Genomic DNA, 18,110 nt, shown 5'->3' with positions numbered 1-18,110 from the left:
GCTGCAGAATCGTCATCCTGACTTCAAAGCTTCTTTATGTGCTCAGCATGTTTCAGCACCTCAGGGAGCTTGCTCAAAATGCACGGTGTCACGTGAAAAATGCATAGGTGGCAATCTGAGAATGAGTCATTTCTGAGGAAAAAAAGGGAGGCTGACTCTTTTTTTGTGGGTTTGAATCTGACCTGAAAAATATGCACATTAGGCCCTAGGGGGCTGTTTGAGTTTGATAGATTATCACGTGGATTCTTTTTGCTTGGCAGCCAAAAGCAGAGCCTCAGTGGAGTGAGGCGCGTGCAGCGGGCCACCTGGCTGGCAGTAACACTCTCTTCTGCTCTGTGTCCTTCCTACAGATCATCCCTGGGAGATTATCTAAGCCGAGGACAGGACAGCCCGTCCCGCTACTCCCCGCCGCTCTGCAGTGAGGACCTCCAGGACGACCACACTTACAGCACTGCCAAATCCCCCAGCAGGCTGTGCTCCCCTTCCTCCGGGCTGGACGACGACGATGACATCATCGCTGTGGAGATCCAATCGGACGTGAAACCCGAGCCCCGGGAGATCCCGCTAGATTCTCACATCACCTCCGCCACCGCCGCTGCTAACTACATTTCCCAGCAGCCCCTGCGTGGACAGAGACGTAGCTCGGGGCCGGGCGCTGGGACTCTGGCGGGCAGCAGTTTGTGGACCAAAAACCGAGCGAGGGGCATTAGCGACACGCTGCCCCTGAAGAAGCGGCGCGCAGCGGCGGTGGAGAAGCCGCCGGAGAGTGACGACGAGGAGATGAAGGAGGCAGCGGGGTCGCTGCTCCACCTGGCGGGGGTCAGAGCCTGCCTCAACAACATCACAAACCGCACCGCCAAGGGCCAGAAGGAGCAGAAAGACGCCCTGAGAAACTAACACACACCTAGTCACGCAAAACGGACGCTACACATACACACACACACACACACACACACACACACACACACACACACACACACACACACACATTAACACACATACACGAATAGGTCAACAGGTAACTACAGCATTAGTCTCCACGGACACGTCTCATCTCCCTCGATCTATCTGCAGGGCATTAGGTGAATCCTACTTATTTGTGGCAATATCAAAAATCTATGTTTTCCTACATGTTCAGCAACACTAACATCAATGGGTATTTCTCATGTGTCTCTGTTGTTTTTGTTGTTTAAAAAGGGGATGAAAGCCATAAAAAAAAAAAACAACAACGCATGTTTTGTCACTAATTTGGACGACGCGACAAAACCGAAATCACATTGAGGAGCGCGCAGTGCACGAACACAAAGGATGGCTGTTTGTCTTACCCGTTTGTTTCTATGTAAATCTGTAGCAATCTCGCAGTGATGCCAGCAACAAAAAAAAAAAGACGACGGCAGCGGAGCCTTTTTTCCAAAACGAGACTTAGCGCTCTTCCCCGGGACGCTCGCTCGCATCACTTCTCCTACATCCACGAGCACAAATGTGAGACTGTGCCAAAGATAAAGCGACCAGGTTGCTTCATGTAGCCGATTACGACAGCTGACAAAAAATGAAAAAATATAAAGAAGGCATAGCAGTAAAGAAGAGCTAAGGGAGGACGACCTAAAGCGTCAAAAATAATTGTAAAACCCAATGTGATATATATTCATGCACTTAAGATTATTTAACACCACTTATAATAGAAGCATCATGGGGTTTATTTCAAGAGCACTCATAGTATTTAAGAATAGATATTTTAAAATGAAAAAAAAAGGTCATGTTTATCACCATAGAGATGGATAGTGTGCCGGGTCTGAGGCAATATCTCCCTTCATTTTGTTGTTGTTGTTGCATAATGTAAAACGTCCCTGAATCTTCCCCAGTACTTCTGTCCATAGACGTAGACACTTGGTATAGATATGGTAGCTGCCAGTTAGCTACAACCACCTTCCTATTCATTTGACAATGTCAAAGAAACTATATACATGAACTGTGGGTTTTTAGATTTCTGTTTGTGTCTGTTTACCCTCACTCTACCCTCATAAAGATATAAGCAATTTGTCCCGTGCGGGCAACTCTGTAAAAAGGTTAGAAAATATTTTATTTTTTTCCTTTCTTAATTGAAGCAATTTGACCTGCAGGACTTTCTCAGTTATATTGCATGGGTGCTTGTAAATAAGATAAAAAGCAAATCTTTTTTATTCAAAGATCATGTAAGATAAACAATGTATTTAGCATGAAGCATGACTTATTTTCATATAAACCTTGATCCTAGAGGAAAGAAAAAAAGTTTTGCCGCCAATTCTTATACCCGTAATTATATTGGATTTTTTTTTTTTGTTTGTTTTTTTGTTTTGTTTGAATCTTTTTTGGGTTCTATTTTTTGCTCTGAGCGGGCTTTCAAAGACACGTCTTCAGGGAGGAGCTTGGGAGATCACTCTGCACCTCTCGGGCTTCGGGTTCAGGCTCTGTAGGCCAGCTGAATCACCTCCTAGGGGTGGGCTTCCGTCTTCTTCTGCCTGTACAGTGATTTTTAGGTGTTCAATGTTAACCCCAGTGTTATTTCAGAACACATCTGTAGAGTGTGTGAGTTTGTGTGCCCAGGAACACACACCCTTTAACATTGTGCCTGCCTGCCTGCCTGCCCTCAGTACCTCTGTTGTCATGTCCCCCCCCCCCCCCCGACATGTTTTTGACCGAACGTTTCTCGTCTTTATTTATAACAGTATTGTTTACTTTTTCTCTCCTGTGTGTAAATGTACATGTGTCCTTATTTTCCCATCTGCATAGTCAGTGTAAATGTTTGGATCGGACGGGCATGGGAACTTTGAAAGAACCTCATATCTCCAAACTTAGGTGTTGAAAAGAAAGAGGAATGTAGGAGAGGGCATAAATGACTTTTTTATTTTATTTACAAACAGTATTGTTAACCCTTTTATTAAAGGAATTACTTGTGGGTGTCAATCTTGCATACATTTTGATCTCAAAGGTCAATCCGGATGTGTTCATTTAAACATACTTTGCCAATCTAAAAGATAAACACATGGAAATCCACAAGGGTCAGTCGGGAGCTTTGTATAATTCCACACTGCCAAAGAGTGGTGCAGTTATGACGTATGTTTGTAGCCAGGAAGTTGACATAGCAAGGGCTCCCTCGACAAAAACATCACTGAAGATAAGATCTGTGGCAAACACACGTTTATGATACTAACACGTTTTGTTCAGCAGGATAATCTCTACAAATTAACACCACTTTAATGACTTTAGAAGCGTAAATGCAATAGCCAGAATTAAAAAGCTAACCTTATGCTATAAAAAAAACTACATCACGCTCGCATAACTCACAACCGCTAAGCTATTGGCGCCTAATGTTCGACATGATGACGTTTTTTTTGTTTTTTTTCTGGTGTATTTGATGTTGTAGAACAAAACCTAAAAGTCTCTTAAGCTTGTGTCAACCACGGTCTTATTTTAGGCGTCCAAAAACACGTAAAAAGAACCGTTGACTTCCAGACGAGGGAACCTAAAATGCTAACTCGTTTCCGGGTTTAAGGACTCATTCCTGCACCACTCCATTATTCTGCAAACAGAGTGGTTCCTCTCCACTTGCAGCTTTTCAGGATAAAAGCAGGCTGGGTTTGGTTGTAGCAGCAGTCACAAGTTATATAGTTTTTTTTTTGTCAAGTGATAGTCAGCGAGCCAAGCAGGCAAACAAATGCATGTCCCATCCACCGGTACAGTCTTTTGCCACCTGTAGCATGCATCACTGGCTTTGCATTTTGTATGGTATCCATGCCGACATATTAAAAAAAAAAAGGCTAAAAGGAGACACTGTCTTGTTGTGTGCCATCCGTCTCTCGTCTGATTTCTGTCATAGAGTGCTCCCGCGGCCCAGGTCAAGCACTCTGCTGTATTTGCAGCAACAATCCACTGTTGTGGTGACTAATAACGTGTTCAGCTGGCAAGAGGCATGTCGAGGGGGAACAAAATCCACCTTTTCTGCCTCTGACTCACTCTGTGACATGCAGGAGGGATGAACTCCTGACCTACGAGTCCTGCAAAAACACACAAATATACTATTAAAGCAAAGAAAAATACTCACTGCCTAAAAAGCCCCCTATAACAAGTGTTAGTTTCAACCCTGCCAAACATACAAATGAAACGCTCTTAAAATATACAGTTGCCATTTTCTTTATTTGTTGATATGCACGTTTTCATTTTCTGTTTTGTTTTTCTCTCTCTGACAAAATTATCTACAATACTGCCATTTTTTTTTTTTGGTGACTGTCTGAGTATTGGAAAGCCATAGGTTAGAGATGTCAAAATGCAAAACTGTTATTGATCTGTGAGATGTGATGCAGAGTGCACCCGGGTGTAGTTGTTTATTTTTTGTTTCGTTTCTGTTTTTTGTTCAGTTAATGTTCAATCCTCTCCTTATTGTGCAATCATATTGCCAAAGAATGATTTCAAGACCTATTTCATCACTACATGTAAATATCAACGTTGTCCAATACCGTGGCAAAAAATATATAAATGTTGTTTTATTTTGTTTTCCATTTTCTGAAAAACTGCAATGATGTTTATGTGATGTATTGTCTTCCAGTTGGTTGCAATAATAAAAAATACAAGTTGCAGAAGCTTAGTTTGGCTATTCATTTAAAAAAGGCAAGGATAAAACCATGATTATAGAAAATAAACACATTTAAAGGGATATTTTACCAACAAAATGACCAAATGTATATAAATACTCACCTTAAAAACAAAAAAAATGGTTTTCTCGCATACCTTTGCTATGAACAGAGAATAAAACATTTAAAAAACAAGTGCAATTTGACTAGAATCTTCATTTTTTTTTCATTTTTTCAGTCGGTATGGTGTTGGACTGGGAGCCGTAGGGTTGTCAGTTCAAGTCCCCGAACAGACCTAAATTTGCAGTGTGGACTGGTACTTGGAGAGGTCCCAATTCACCTCCTGGGCACCAGACACCTCCCCATTTGCTCCCCGGGCAGCTGTACAATAGCTGCCCACTGCTCCCAGTACTAGGATGGGTTAAATGCAGAGATTGAATTTCACTGTGTGCTGTATGCATGTGTGTGTGGCAATTAAAGAGGGTTTCATCCTCCGATTCTAGAGCTGATTGTGATATTTTTTTATGTATTTCTTATTGCATGGACAAGTAGTGCAAGCTTGAGACTTTATCATTAGAAGTGTTTTTTTATAGTAAGGGTTTATTGGGATTGCATATGTATGGCTGAATAAACAAGACTGCTCAAGTTGTGTGAGTCTAAGGAAGCGATTTTTCATATTGTTTTTCAGTTGTTAAAAGTGTCCCCCATTTACTTCAATTGATCACGAATGTTCAGTCTTTTTTATTTTTCATTTACTGTGGAGGCATGAGAGGAAAATAGAGGTTCCTTCAATAATTCAAGGTGAGTTATTGATGTGCAAACGTTCATTTCATGCGTGTAGTTTTCTTTAATCACTGCAGCACTGGTAGGCACTTAATGTGGTTAAACAAGCAACAATTTAACCATTTTCCTCTCAAAGTTCAGAGTTAAATATAGTCAAGGATTACAAGAGAGCATATTACTCTTTTTTCTAACCCCCTCCCTCCCTTTCACCATTCCAACATGCAACACACACTAACCCCCATTTACTGGCTTTGTGAGACTGGAGACTCTTTAATTTGCTCTCAAGACTGACCCCAATCATTAACCTCACATATTCCCATCAACAAGGGTCTTATCATAACCATACCTCTCCCGCCAGTTAATTATTCATTTACTTCCTCTAATCATTGAAGTTCAATACTTCTGATTAAAGTCGAACTCTGCTTCCCCCCCTTAAGGGAAAGGAGTAAAAGAGTTAAGTGTACCAAAGAGTTCCTCAATGTCTTATCAGCCTGAGTGGTGCCATTTTAAGAGCTGTGTGGCAGTGGAAGCCCATTCATAATTGAAGCCGAGACAGGCTTAATCTGGAGCCAGTGCCTCCCTGTGCAGCGCGCTCCCACCACCAACACAACTGGAGCTAGCAGCTCCTCTGTTGCTATGCAACTACAGCAAAGAAAGAGGGGGGAGAAAAGTGTGCATTCTGTAGATCTTTAGAGGGCATCACACCACTCAGTTACCAAGAGTGAGACTCAAAGGTATGGCGACATTACTGTGCTTTTTTGTTTGATCACATCACAGTTTGAGAAATCAATCTTTTCCCTAAAGAATTATTTTACAAGTAAATCCAAAAGCATATAGTCATCAGTGTGAAGGAGACCTTTAATTTCCCTTCAGTGAAAGACATTTAAATCAGTAGTGTGACATTCAGTCTTTGAGCAGGAATTGCTGAGTGGATGGATGCACACAGAGAGCACTGCTCCCCCCTGGTCTATAGCATCCATATCCACAGATTGACCAGTGAGGCAAGTTTCCATGGAGACAGAAGTGGAGGTAACGTTCTCATGTCAGCTCTCACTTACTGCTAAGCTTTATTGTTTTGGGGAATGCTCCCCTGCCAGTCAGCACATGTGTGTTTTTGATTAAAACACAAAGAAGCTATACACATGGCTTATCCCAAAAATCACTTCCATCCTTCCTTTTATTGAATTCAAATAGTTGCATGCTAAACAAAGTGAATGGATTGTGTTTGGTGTGTGTTTGGTGTGTGTGTGTCATGGAATCAGAAAACGAGAGCTTGTTTTTTTGGAGTTCTGTTACGTGATGTGATCACCTTCTTGTGGCTACAAGATGTTACTACAAGATAAACTCTAGAAAAGAAACATAAACAAAGGCTTTGCATAGTTCCATTTAGAAGCACTGCTGGATTACTGAATTCTAATTTAAAATGTCATGTAATTATATTAAAAAATAGAAGATATTTTATGAATTAACCATGTTATGTATTCAATATGTATTCTGCTGTCACATGTATGTCCACATTAAGTGTATTGTAGTAAAGTAAATATAGTAAAGAGTATAAATATTTGTATCTTCAAAAAGGTTTTCAGGTTTGATAATTAATAATGATTATAAGCTTTAAAAAAATGTCTTTGTAAACTGGTAAGCACAAAATGTATTTGTGTTGTGGGTAACTTTCTGTAAAACTACAAAAAAACAAGGCAATAACACAAGAGAAAGGGTAAGCTTAGCTACAACATCCCTTTTCCCCATCAATAGTATATTATCAACAACTATTGTTTGCAAAGGAGCGCCATGGAGCATTGAGATTAATTCCTCATACAATATTCACATTTGGCCTAATTCAGTAAAAGGGATCACTGGGCGTTATGAAACTTATGCGATCTGTGCACATGTATTTACTGCTTCTCCCTTGTAAACTACATTTCCCAGCAGCAGTCGTATTTATTGGATCATAAATCCACACGAAATCTCGCGCGACGTGCGATTTGACCCTGCCCTATGTCTCGCGCACTCGCAGCTCCTTCGCTCAGTATATAAAGCAAGACAACGACGGACGGAGGACGGCTGGGGAGTCGCAGCCCGGGATTGTAAATAAGACCGCAAAAACTGTGTTTTATTTACAAAAGTAATGCCGGCTGTTTTAAGATATCTTTCCCAGTTGTTTTAAGTCGTTTTTCGTAATTTTTGGCTCTATTCTCGCCTATTTCCGTGTGGTTTTTACACTACGCGTATAATGGCGAGCTCGGCTAACTCGAACCCAGTGGTAAGGACCAATCTCTAAGGATTGTCAGCGGGGGAAAATGGGGGTAAAGATAATGGAAAGCTGTCGAAGAGCTGCTTATTATTGACTTCAGTGAAATTAATTTTGCTCTAACATACACTTCACTTTTATATCTAATAAAATGAAGATTTAATTCATTCGGCCATTTTAATCATTTTTGGAAACTAGACTGTTCTCTGAGATAAAGCCATCTGGTAGGAGCAATGGCTAACGTAAGAGGAGCTGTACATAAAGTAAGTGAAATGGAGTAGAACTGTAGGTTTGGTGATGAAATGACATTTTAAAGTTGCGAGTAATGGGTTCTTTTGTCAGGTTGAAGCTTTCATGAGTTAGTTGGTTCATGATGGTCTTTTTAAACTATACGTATGCTAAATTAATCTAAGATGTGTCTGATGTTGATGTTTGTGCTGATCTAGTTGAGGGTCAAACCATTGGTTGTGTATATTCGTTTTATAAAAGCAAACATGGTAGATATAAGCTAAATTGTTTTTATTTTGCATAACTTTTAAGATGCAGATGTTTGCAAAGCACCTCGCCACCACCCACTGCGAATTAATTCAGCTTTTTTTGGTGTAAAATTAAAGTCTCCATAGCCGAAAATCTGTAACGCTCAGTCATCATTGTCCACCATTCCACGAGCAGCAGTCAGGTTAGCCGTCCCAAACCACCACTTTTATCCATCTCATAACAATCTAATAACTGCTCCCCACCGACAGAGCCATACATCGTAGTCAAAGCTGAGCACTCATAATATATAACACCGAAAATATCCTTCACATTCCGCCACGTAGTGCTCAATGTACGGGGCTAGTAGAGCGCGCAGTTCCCCGCTCCGTAAAATGGCCTCCACGTCTCCCTCCGCTCCGGTTCTGGCCCTCCTCCTCGCTGCTGCTGGTTTTATACCGCCATATTGGCTCTCTAATATAGACTGCCCGGGATGGGAAGGTGCTACTCCACGCTACGTCACCGGCTCTACATATAAACACCAGACTGAGCTTTAAATAGTGGAGGAGCAGACAGGCCGAGGGGGAGGAAGCACACCGACCGAGGTCGGTGCTGCGGACATAGGCGACGTAGCGCTGCAGTACGGTGCCGCGTTTACGGTTGCATTGTACCGCTTTCTTTAGGTGCTGATATGCGGCCGTTTTAGACATAACCACGGTATACATTCGCTGTTTGTGTGCGCCACGTATGCCACGGTATTCCCAGTGACATACTGTCGTGTTGTTTGTGACAAACGGGACATTTAGACGTGGGCTATAAACATTAAACATTACCTACCACACAGTGCCGTGCATACGTAGTAGCTAATCCCTGGGATTATTTCAAATTGAGCCAGTTATAGAGTCGAGTAACATATTTACAACATATTCACACTAAATATTACCATGTTTACCTACTTGTTGAGGAACATTTTAATGTATATAACATGGTCTGTTAGACACGTAATGGTTAGCTGCTGTTATTGCAGCTGTGACGCTTTCTAAATGTCCTATTAAACATATTTCTGAAAACCCACACCATATGTTCCATAAAAGTAAGCACCAAGTGGTGAAAATGTTGTATAACATATGTTGTTTTTGTTGGGTTTTCTCTTCTATAACCAATTAATGTCATTTTTTGTGCTTGCTTCCCCATAGCCTAAACTGTATAAATCTGTGATTGAGGATGTGATCAACGAGGTGCGAGAGCTGTTCCTGGATGAGGGAGTGGATGAGCAAGTGCTCCTGGAGCTGAAAACGGTAACTGTCCCCTGCAGAAGCATTGTTTCTGTGTTGGAAAACTAGGGGGAATATCACTATTGCAAAAGTGCTGTGAGGTGTGCTGCATCCTAGAGTTTATTGAAGTGTGTAGGAAACTAGTTGATCCCAATCTTTCCTTATGATTGGAAGCGTCAGCCTCTCATTGGAGAACTTTCCCAATACATTTATAAAGTATATCTTTTTTTAAAGTTGCTCTAAGGACAAAAATAGATATTTTAACTAACATTTCAAATAGTACATTTTTCACTGAGTTGAATCTTTTGACCCGCTTCAGTCCTGATCGGCACTACCAACTATTCTTTCATTTTCATAGTTTTAACCCTTTAAATCCCAATGTTTATGGAGAAATAACAATGTATTTCTTTAAACTAGATGTTAGGAGGAAGTTAATTGTTTTATTGGATATGTAAACAGTAACACATTTTGGTGCGTTTAAATCTATTTGTGCCAAAAACTAAGAAATACAATGCATTTGTCTTTAAGAAAAAGCATTGCAAAAAATGATCAATATAGAAAAATGAAAAACAATTTTAAAGCCAGGGCTGTTGAGTTAAAGTCTCATGTAGGAGGATCTGTGATTTTGAGCTGTAAAAGCAATTGGATAAAACATTTTAGTCTTTTAGGGTCTCACAATCAGTATTTTGGCTACTAACCTAATAATTGAGTCATTAGAGGAGCAGAGGCTGAACTTCTTCAACCTAAAATAGAAAAAAAAGTTACACTCTTGCCAAAATGTATGCTATTTGAATTTACACAGCCAACGTTTTTATTTAAAAGCCAAAATGTCCCAGTGAGACACAAGGGTTAATGTTAGTGCTTCATCACAAGCTTGTTAAACCTCTGACTCAGTGCCTTTCCTCTCCCCGATGCTTCAGCTATGGGAAAACAAACTGTTGCAGTCCAAGGCAGTGGAGGGCTTCCACACGGAGGAGCAGGCGGCCCTGCAGGCGGCGGCGCAGCAGCAGCAACAACAGCAGCAGCAGGTGCAGGTGCAGCAGGTCCAACAGGTGCAGCACGTGACTCAGCAAGCCCAGGCCCAGCAAGTCATCCTGCCCCCCCAGCAGCAGCAAGGTCAGTCAACACCGTCACTAACAACAGCTAATACATGCATCAGAGTCTGTCGAACAACAACATGTCCATTTGGAGAAGGCATATTCCTATTTTACGTTTATATTTAGAAAGTGAAATAATTATACACAACTACCATATGATTTTAACTTCAGACTGTAAGAGCCAGTAGTAGATTAAAATACTTTACAATATTGGTATTTTAAGATCCCTTTTTCTCTGTTTAAGTACATTATTTTCAGGGTGTTTATAGAAGTTTTGTTTTTCTGAAGGTATTCAGACCAAAGGGCCTTTATTGGAGATGTTAGAGTTGAAAGGAGGAGTCAGAGGGGCAGACTTATCCTGAAATGTTCAGTTTTCTCCTGATACGAACCAGCCCAGCCTTGGCTGATTTAATTTAGAACTCATTCAAAAGCAGGATTGGCAATTTGTATCATATTTATTTTTTCTCCAACCCTACCTACACTACGAAATAAAAAGGCAACTTCACAGATGACTCAACATAGCTTACTGGTAGCCTACAGCTGCACTTTTCAAGACCCTACAGCCATTGCTGGAGTCGGAGATTGTGGACAAAACAAAACAATAGTTGAAAAGCCTTCTGCTTCCTGGAAGTCATTGGTTGGGAAACATTTTTTCCCCACCTGAGGGATGTAAATATGGTGGCTTTATCACACGTGATACCATGTAGCCTCGCATGACGTGGCAAAGAAGTGTTTGAGAAAGTCAATAACAGTTTTCATGGCATAAAACCATTCTTATCTTTACAACTCAAGACTCCCTATAAGCAATCAATGCTGACATATATCTTTTTGCAATTGTGACATCCGTGATCATTTTTCATTGCTGAATTAGGTACGTTTTGTATTAAATTATAAATGTTAAAATATGCCCCCATGGCCCAAGTGTGTGGTACATTCCCCCCCAAAAATGACGTTTATATAACTAACTTACATAAGCTTTCCATCACTTTAAATAAGATTTCTTGAATGCTAATAATAGCTGTCAGGGCGTAAAATGTAATCATCTTTTGATCGTTTCGTTTGATCATTATGAATCAATACTGTGTAACAACAGCAAAGCTTTCGTTGCTGGGTAAAAACAATTAAATCCATGGTGACACTTTATTATTATGGTATAAATTAAACATGTCTGTCTCCACAGCTCCCCAGCAGCAAGTCATTGTTCAGGATCCCAAGATTCTACAGCACATGAATGCAACGGGGATGGTAAGTAGAAAATGCACATTGCTTATATCCGCTGAATACAGATATTCAGCGACTCCCTGAACCACTCTGTTAGTGTAATATATTTTTATTAAGGGAAGGCAAAGAATTGTTTCTTAGTCAAGACAAGAAGAGAATCTTAAAGTGTCTCTGCGGGCCTTTACTCCGAGCAGAGAGACTGTTTTGGAGCAGGCAGATAGAAGGGCAGAAAGAAATGGAAAGCAGGAGAGGACGGAAGTTCCGAGAGATGTGTAGTAGTCTGGTTTACAGTGGAGATAAAGCTGTGGATAATACATCCTCTGACATGCTCCTGCTGTGTCTCACACACACTGAAACACACTTTCCCTTAACTAGTTGTAATTCCGCACAATGGAGCAGCAACCCTTTGTACTTATCTCTCTAAACAACACTGGAGCCATCTGTTGATGTCAAGGCTTCCTGAGCTGTGTTAGTAAACTGTGTTTTAATCCTCTCTTGCACATATTCTAACCATTTAACCATCAAACCTGGCAGGCAGATAGATGAATGTGAATATGTAAAGGCAACAACCAAGGGAATATAAATATTAGCACTTAGATTATAAAGAAGTTGTGCTTTATTTCATGAATATTAAAATCCCTCCAGATAAATGTACTTAAAACTAAACTCCTTGTGTTCATTGCAAGGGGCCCTATTATGCTTTTTGTGGGATTTGTTTTTGTTTATTAAAGGTTTTTGTGCATGTAAATGGTCTGCAAAAGCTAAAATCCCTGTTCCCTCCAGAGGGAGTTTTCAAATTGTTTGATAATAATACATTTTATTTATCAAGCGCTGCATCTGGTGCTCAAAGACGCTTTGCACAGAAAAAGTAATCAAAAAAGTTCAATAAAAATAGAACATTTCTGTCAAGGACACAGCATTAATGTAATGTTGGAGCAGGGGAGTGTGTGCCTGACTGTTTCAGTCCCTCATGTGTGTTTCCTCTGTTTCTCCTCTAGAGTGCAGCAGCGACCGCAGCAACCCTCGCTCTGCCCACAGGGGTCACCCCGTACCAACAGCTCATCACCAGCCAAGGTGAGATGCTCCCAGGCTTATCAGTGCAGCACATTGTGGAGAAACACTAAATATTTAAATTCCAAAATGAATAATTCATAGATACATGCACTCACATAATTGGGGCTTGGTCTACTGGCATATCAGGATCATGATTAAAAAAACAGGAAGTTGGTAAGGTAGTGTACTATAGGATTGTTATTTGTACACCTTTCCTAGCTATTCACACAAATAGTTATTTTAAAATATTGTTTAAATACTAAATGTAGAAATATATCGACTAATCGGACTTCAGTCAATTCTTTGTGACTTTGTGTCACTTTATTAGAAAATGCGCTTTTATTTTGAAGTCCGTGTTTAGTTCATTTTATTTAGAGTTTTTATCCACTCCTACCGTATTACCTAGTATAAACGCGTACCTCGAAAATGTGGAGGATAGTTTGAACGTCTTTTCCGAGCTGGAGGCCTGCGTCTGCCATTACCGGTCCTGACCTCAACACAACAGTTTTTCCGGCTTTATCTTTTATCGCTCTCTCCAGGCTCTTTCTCTGTTAATGGTTTCCCATCAGATACAAAAGCTCACACGGCCTTAAACACACATCTGTGCTCATTGCTCACACACACAGGAGAGAGCCATAAGAGAAAACGAAAGATGCGAACCCCCAGTTTGAGAAAGTGCGGTTTAAAAATGTAGCATGACCACATCCCACGTAGAGAAAGCCGTAAACAGCATCTCTTCTTCATATCTCCAATCCCTCCTCTGTTTGTCTCTCCTCTCAGGTCAGATCCTGCAGGTGGTCCGGGCTGCCAACGGGGCGCAGTACATCATCCAGCAGCCGCAGCAGCAGATCCTCCTGCAGCAGCAGATGCAGCCCGGGGGGGTGCAGGCACCGGTCATACAGCAGGTATGCCCCATTAGACAGGTAGGAACACCTTTTGTTTTGTCAACAACATCGTTCATAATTAAGAACAAAGGCTGGAGGTGCGACAGGGCTGCATGCATCTTGTGTCTCTGGTTTTCAGAATGATAATGTATGTAAAAAATATACGTACTGTGAATAATCGTCTATTACCAGAAAACTGTTTGACTACATAGCCTTGAAGCAGTAGGAGAAGCATCTTATGAGTAAATTGAAAAAGAAAAATGCAACGTAAAACATAACTTTGAATATTCAGGACACGCTTGACTTCTTAGATTTGACCTTTTTTTCAGTGACTTCTTAAATTAAACAAGTAGTATTAAAATGCATCACAGCCAGGCCCTAAGAACAACAAACTCAACTTTTGGCATTTTTAGATGGATCTCTTTCCACAGAAAACCGTCATATTTCTCCTCGGGCTTTCGCAAATTGTGAGTGTTTCCTGTTTCCTGTGTGTGCAGGTCCTGGCTCCTCTGCAGGGAGGCATTCCCCAGCAAGCGGGAGTCATCATCCAGCCGCAGCAGATCGTCTTAGCTTCAGGAAACAAAGTCCAAGGCAGCACACAGGTCTGCACTACTTCACTTTTTTCATTCATTTATCTTTACAGGGCGTGGAGGAATACTCGATTCTGACTGGTCAGTTTGGACATTCAGCTATTTTATGATTGTAGACCGTTGCTAAAGGCGCTCTGATCGGGAGACCATGTGCAGTCAAATCAATCCACAGAAAGAAGTCGGTCAGCGGTGGCAAAAAAAAACCCATGAGTCTCAGTTTATCCATCCAATAAAATACTAGAGAACAAGAAAACAGTGCAAGAGAAGGAAAGAGGTTAGCCACAGAGCTGGAGGAGAGGGATATCGACAGAGGAAGTGAACACTAACAGGAACACGGTATGGGCTCTGGCAGCGTTTGAAGAGCGGTAGAGAAATGTGAACAGACTTGGACAGTTCCAGAAAACCTCGATCAGTGCTGCCGTCATTTTGCTACGCTAGAACAGACTATCTTTTTCTTAACTGAAGCAATATGATCTTTATTAAATCAGTGAAATCATGTTTAAATCAAGAGACGGGTCATGATCTCTAATTTCGCTACATATCACCCCGAACACGGCTCTGTTCTTGAAGTGATGACACTAATAACATTCACTTCATTCATTCTTGGTGTGGTCAGGTGATGCAGGCGATGGCGCAGCAGCAGCAGCAGCAGCCCGCTCAGGCAGCGGCCGCTCAGGTGCAGCAGGTGCAGCAGCTGCAGCAGGCCCAGGGCGCAGCTGCACCACAGGCCCAGCAGCAAGCTCAGGCCCAGCAGCCTCCCATGATGCTGCAGGTGGACGGCGCCGGAGACACCTCCTCAGAAGAGGACGAGGACGAGGAGGAGGAGTACGATGAGGACGAGGAGGAGGAGAAGGACAAGGATGGGGGAGAGGACGGCCAGGTGGAAGAGGTGGGAAACTATACGGTTGATGTTATATCTAAATCTTTTATGTTATCTCTTAGTGGACATTCTTAATTGAAGCTATAAATTATAATAATGAGACTTGCTGTAGAGACCAGACTTTAATTTCCAAAGGTTAATTCAGATGAACTAGATTTCATACTTAATATTGTGTTGGTTGTGTTTCCTGGTCAGGAGCCGCTGAACAGTGGGGATGATGTCAGCGATGAGGAGGACCAGGAGCTGTTTGATACAGAGAATGTAGTGGTGTGCCAGTACGACAAGGTAAGAAATGCTCTCATCTGGAAAAATATGGCAAAACATAACTCTGCCAGTCTAAAAATAACCAAATGCCGTAACACATTTGTTTTCTGCATCAGCGAAACATATTTTTGATTCCCCTTAATCACGGCTCTATGCCTGGACTGATCACTCCTCTATAGAGCTGAGCAGTGATGTATGATGTAGGGAAACCCAGAAGTTAGCATTACAAGGGCTTCTTCGACATAATGGGATCGGATTTTAGAATATTTCAGATAATAAGATCTGTGGCGACGGTTACGATACTTTTAGATAGTGTTGTTCAGTAGCACGTTCTCCACATATTAACGTCACTTCATGATTCAAGTAGCGTCAATGCAATCAGCAAAAATAAAAAGCTACGTTAGGCTTTAAACAAGAAAACGCTTCATGCCACCACCGCTACGCTAAAGGTGGCCAATGTTTAGTGTATTGACCTTTTATTTAACTCTGTTTTTGTTTTTGTTACAAACCGCCGTTTTCATGACACATTCACAACACACACCAGTACGGTATTTTAAGAATACAACTTTTAATGATTAATTTCTGGGTTTTTGGACTCATTTCTGCATCACTCTACTGCAGGACTAACACACATACTGGCTAAGTTAACTCCTACGACCAAAAACAAACAACAAAATAAATGTTATGTTTTATAACATTGCTGCTACTAAGAAGGACTTGAATAAAATATGAATGTAATATCAGTTTTATGTAAGAAATAAACTTCGCATTTATATCGCCTATATCATGTAACTCCATTGTAAAAGTGCAGAAATATTTTAAAACATGTATATTTGACGGCCGATTCTCAACTTTTTGAATCATTAAGTATGCAAGAGCCATTTCTGTGATACATCAGTTCTGTATTTGCTATTTGAGTGCACTGGTTGATGACCTCCATCACACATCACAGAACTTAAATTCTAGGTGATGCCTGTTTATAAGTATTGCACGACACTGGTTAGCCTAATACACAGTTTGTGTCTCCCGTGTGCACAGGCTAAAGACATTATAGACTGTGTCCACCGTAAGATGAAACATCTGTCCTTGACGCCTACAACATTAATTTCCGTCTCTATACTCCCTAGATACACAGAAGTAAGAACAAATGGAAATTCCACCTGAAGGACGGGATCATGAATCTGAACGGGAAAGACTATGTCTTCTCCAAAGCCATTGGGGACGCCGAATGGTGAAGTAAAATAAGAAGAAGGAAAGAGAGAAAGACAAAGCAACAGGAGCAGAAACTCTGAAACTCCTTCTCTCCAGTTAACAGATACTTCAATATCCTTCCACATCCTGTGACTGGATTGGTTTCAGGAAACTTCTCCGGAGTCTTTGAGAACTCTGACAAACCCAAAGGACTGTGAGGTACCGTAAAAAACACCAGGGGTGTCTTTAAAAAAACCCTCGACTAGCCTTGAGGGAAGAGAAACTGACAGTGGATGGTTCCTGCGCTCACGGCGTTCTTTATCTTTCTGGCTTCTTCTACGTTATTTGGAAAATAAGCATTTCACATCGTACAGGTGTAGTGGACCAGGGTGACCTGCCCCGCCACAGGAGGGCCGTTCAATATAACCCCCGTAGATGAGAAACACCTGGATGACGCACTGTAGGATCAGGAGTCCTACCTCAGTGCTGCCGGTCACGATTGCTGCCTTTCACAGCGGCCAGAATCAATTATGGCTACTAAATTTTGTTCTTGTTCGTTAAATTCATGAAAACGGTGCTCCAGAGGGTTTTAATGTAGTTAATGACCTGTTATAGTTTTAATGTTTTCTATGAAGGTTTAAGGCAAAGAAATTACATTTATTAATACAAAACATTCTTTTAAGGCATTGTTTTAATCTTTCGATGAGCGCTCATTCCCACCCCAACATTGTTTTTCTCATCTGCTTCTCTGGAGCTTCATTCCATCTTTATCCCAAAAACTTCACACAGAAAAAGAAAAGATCCAACACTGAATTAATTTAGGAAATGTATAAATAATGTTTGTCCTGTTGGTGTAACTTCTTTGCTCTTATTTTTAGATCCCTGCAGCCGTCTGAAAATTTGCACAGTCAGTTTCTCGATGTGTTGTCAAATCAGTCAGTCGAGTTAATCAATAGTCACAGCGTGCTCTCTTTGTGCAAGTGTGTGTGTGTGTGTGTGTGTGTGTGTGTGTGTGTGTGTGTGTGTGTGTGTGTGTGTGTGTGTGTGTGTGTGTGTGTGTGTGAGGAAAGAGTGTGTGTGTATGTCGATTGATATGTATGTTGTCACTGCTTTATCTCTGGAAATGTATTTTTCTCGCACATCCCGTAATCTCCAAATGTCTCGGTTGAATCAGTTTATTGGATTTTAATTTAACTTCTTTCAGTGGGTGTATGGAGATATCCTTTTTTTAATTTATTCCTCATAGTTCATTAAATGTTTTTGTTTTTTTAAAGCTTGGCAAGCCGCACCAAACTGTGCTCTTATAATCTAATAAGTGTTCCTTTTTCTTTCTCGCTGTTGGATGGACAAAGCTTCATAAACGCTGTGATCCAAATCATTTCGTCCACCACATGTTCTTCTGTGCTTTCATTTTATTCATGACTTTAAATGAAAATATTTTCTATCGAGGTGAGTTTAACTTGGGGGGCCTGTGTGTTTCTCTGCAGTTTGTTTTGAGTGCCCCTGTTGCAGCAATTTGAAATAAAGTACATGTTTTTTGA

The 18,110-nt window shown here is 41.1% G+C and overlaps 2 protein-coding genes across 7 annotated transcripts in view; both read left to right on the top strand.

Moving 5' to 3' along the window:
* Positions 1–4,802, top strand: part of ches1 (checkpoint suppressor 1) — a 65,910-nt gene extending 61,108 nt beyond the window's left edge. Inside the window, exon 6 of the mRNA XM_063902243.1 lies at positions 351–4,802. Coding sequence (XP_063758313.1) covers positions 351–897 — 547 coding nt within the window. The 3' untranslated portion in view covers positions 898–4,802. The remainder of the gene's footprint in view (positions 1–350) is intronic.
* Positions 4,803–7,430: 2,628 nt separating this feature from the next.
* On the top strand, positions 7,431–18,110 carry gtf2a1 (general transcription factor IIA, 1). 6 transcript variants are annotated; one of them, XM_063901848.1, is made up of 11 exons: positions 7,435–7,653; positions 7,840–7,904; positions 9,312–9,413; positions 10,310–10,505; positions 11,667–11,731; positions 12,706–12,781; positions 13,541–13,683; positions 14,142–14,246; positions 14,851–15,123; positions 15,310–15,399; positions 16,506–18,110. In XM_063901848.1, exons 2-11 carry the CDS (start codon positions 7,875–7,877, stop codon positions 16,611–16,613), a joined length of 1,188 nt encoding a protein of 395 aa, XP_063757918.1. In that variant the 5' UTR covers positions 7,435–7,653; positions 7,840–7,874; the 3' UTR covers positions 16,614–18,110. The 6 variants fall into 6 exon arrangements, with proteins under 6 accessions (XP_063757921.1, XP_063757917.1, XP_063757918.1 ...); XM_063901849.1 differs by having other exon boundaries at positions 7,490–7,696; XM_063901851.1 differs by lacking the exon at positions 7,840–7,904 and having other exon boundaries at positions 7,431–7,653; positions 13,541–13,665.

Source organism: Eleginops maclovinus, chromosome 15, assembly GCF_036324505.1.
Source record: "Eleginops maclovinus isolate JMC-PN-2008 ecotype Puerto Natales chromosome 15, JC_Emac_rtc_rv5, whole genome shotgun sequence".
In the NCBI taxonomy this organism is placed as follows: Eukaryota; Metazoa; Chordata; class Actinopteri; order Perciformes; family Eleginopidae; genus Eleginops; species Eleginops maclovinus.
This window is presented reverse-complemented; position numbering and strand designations above follow the sequence as displayed.

What these genes read in the sequence shown, in the direction of transcription:
- gtf2a1 (XM_063901847.1), top strand. Translation starts at nt 7,624, where the DNA reads ATGGCGAGCTCGGCTAACTCGAACCCAGTG. An exon ending in ACATGAATGCAACGGGGATG is followed by an intron (nt 11,732 to 12,705) that starts GTAAGTAGAAAA and finishes TTTCTCCTCTAG; the next exon opens with AGTGCAGCAGCGACCGCAGC. An exon ending in AGGACGGCCAGGTGGAAGAG is followed by an intron (nt 15,124 to 15,309) that starts GTGGGAAACTAT and finishes TTTCCTGGTCAG; the next exon opens with GAGCCGCTGAACAGTGGGGA.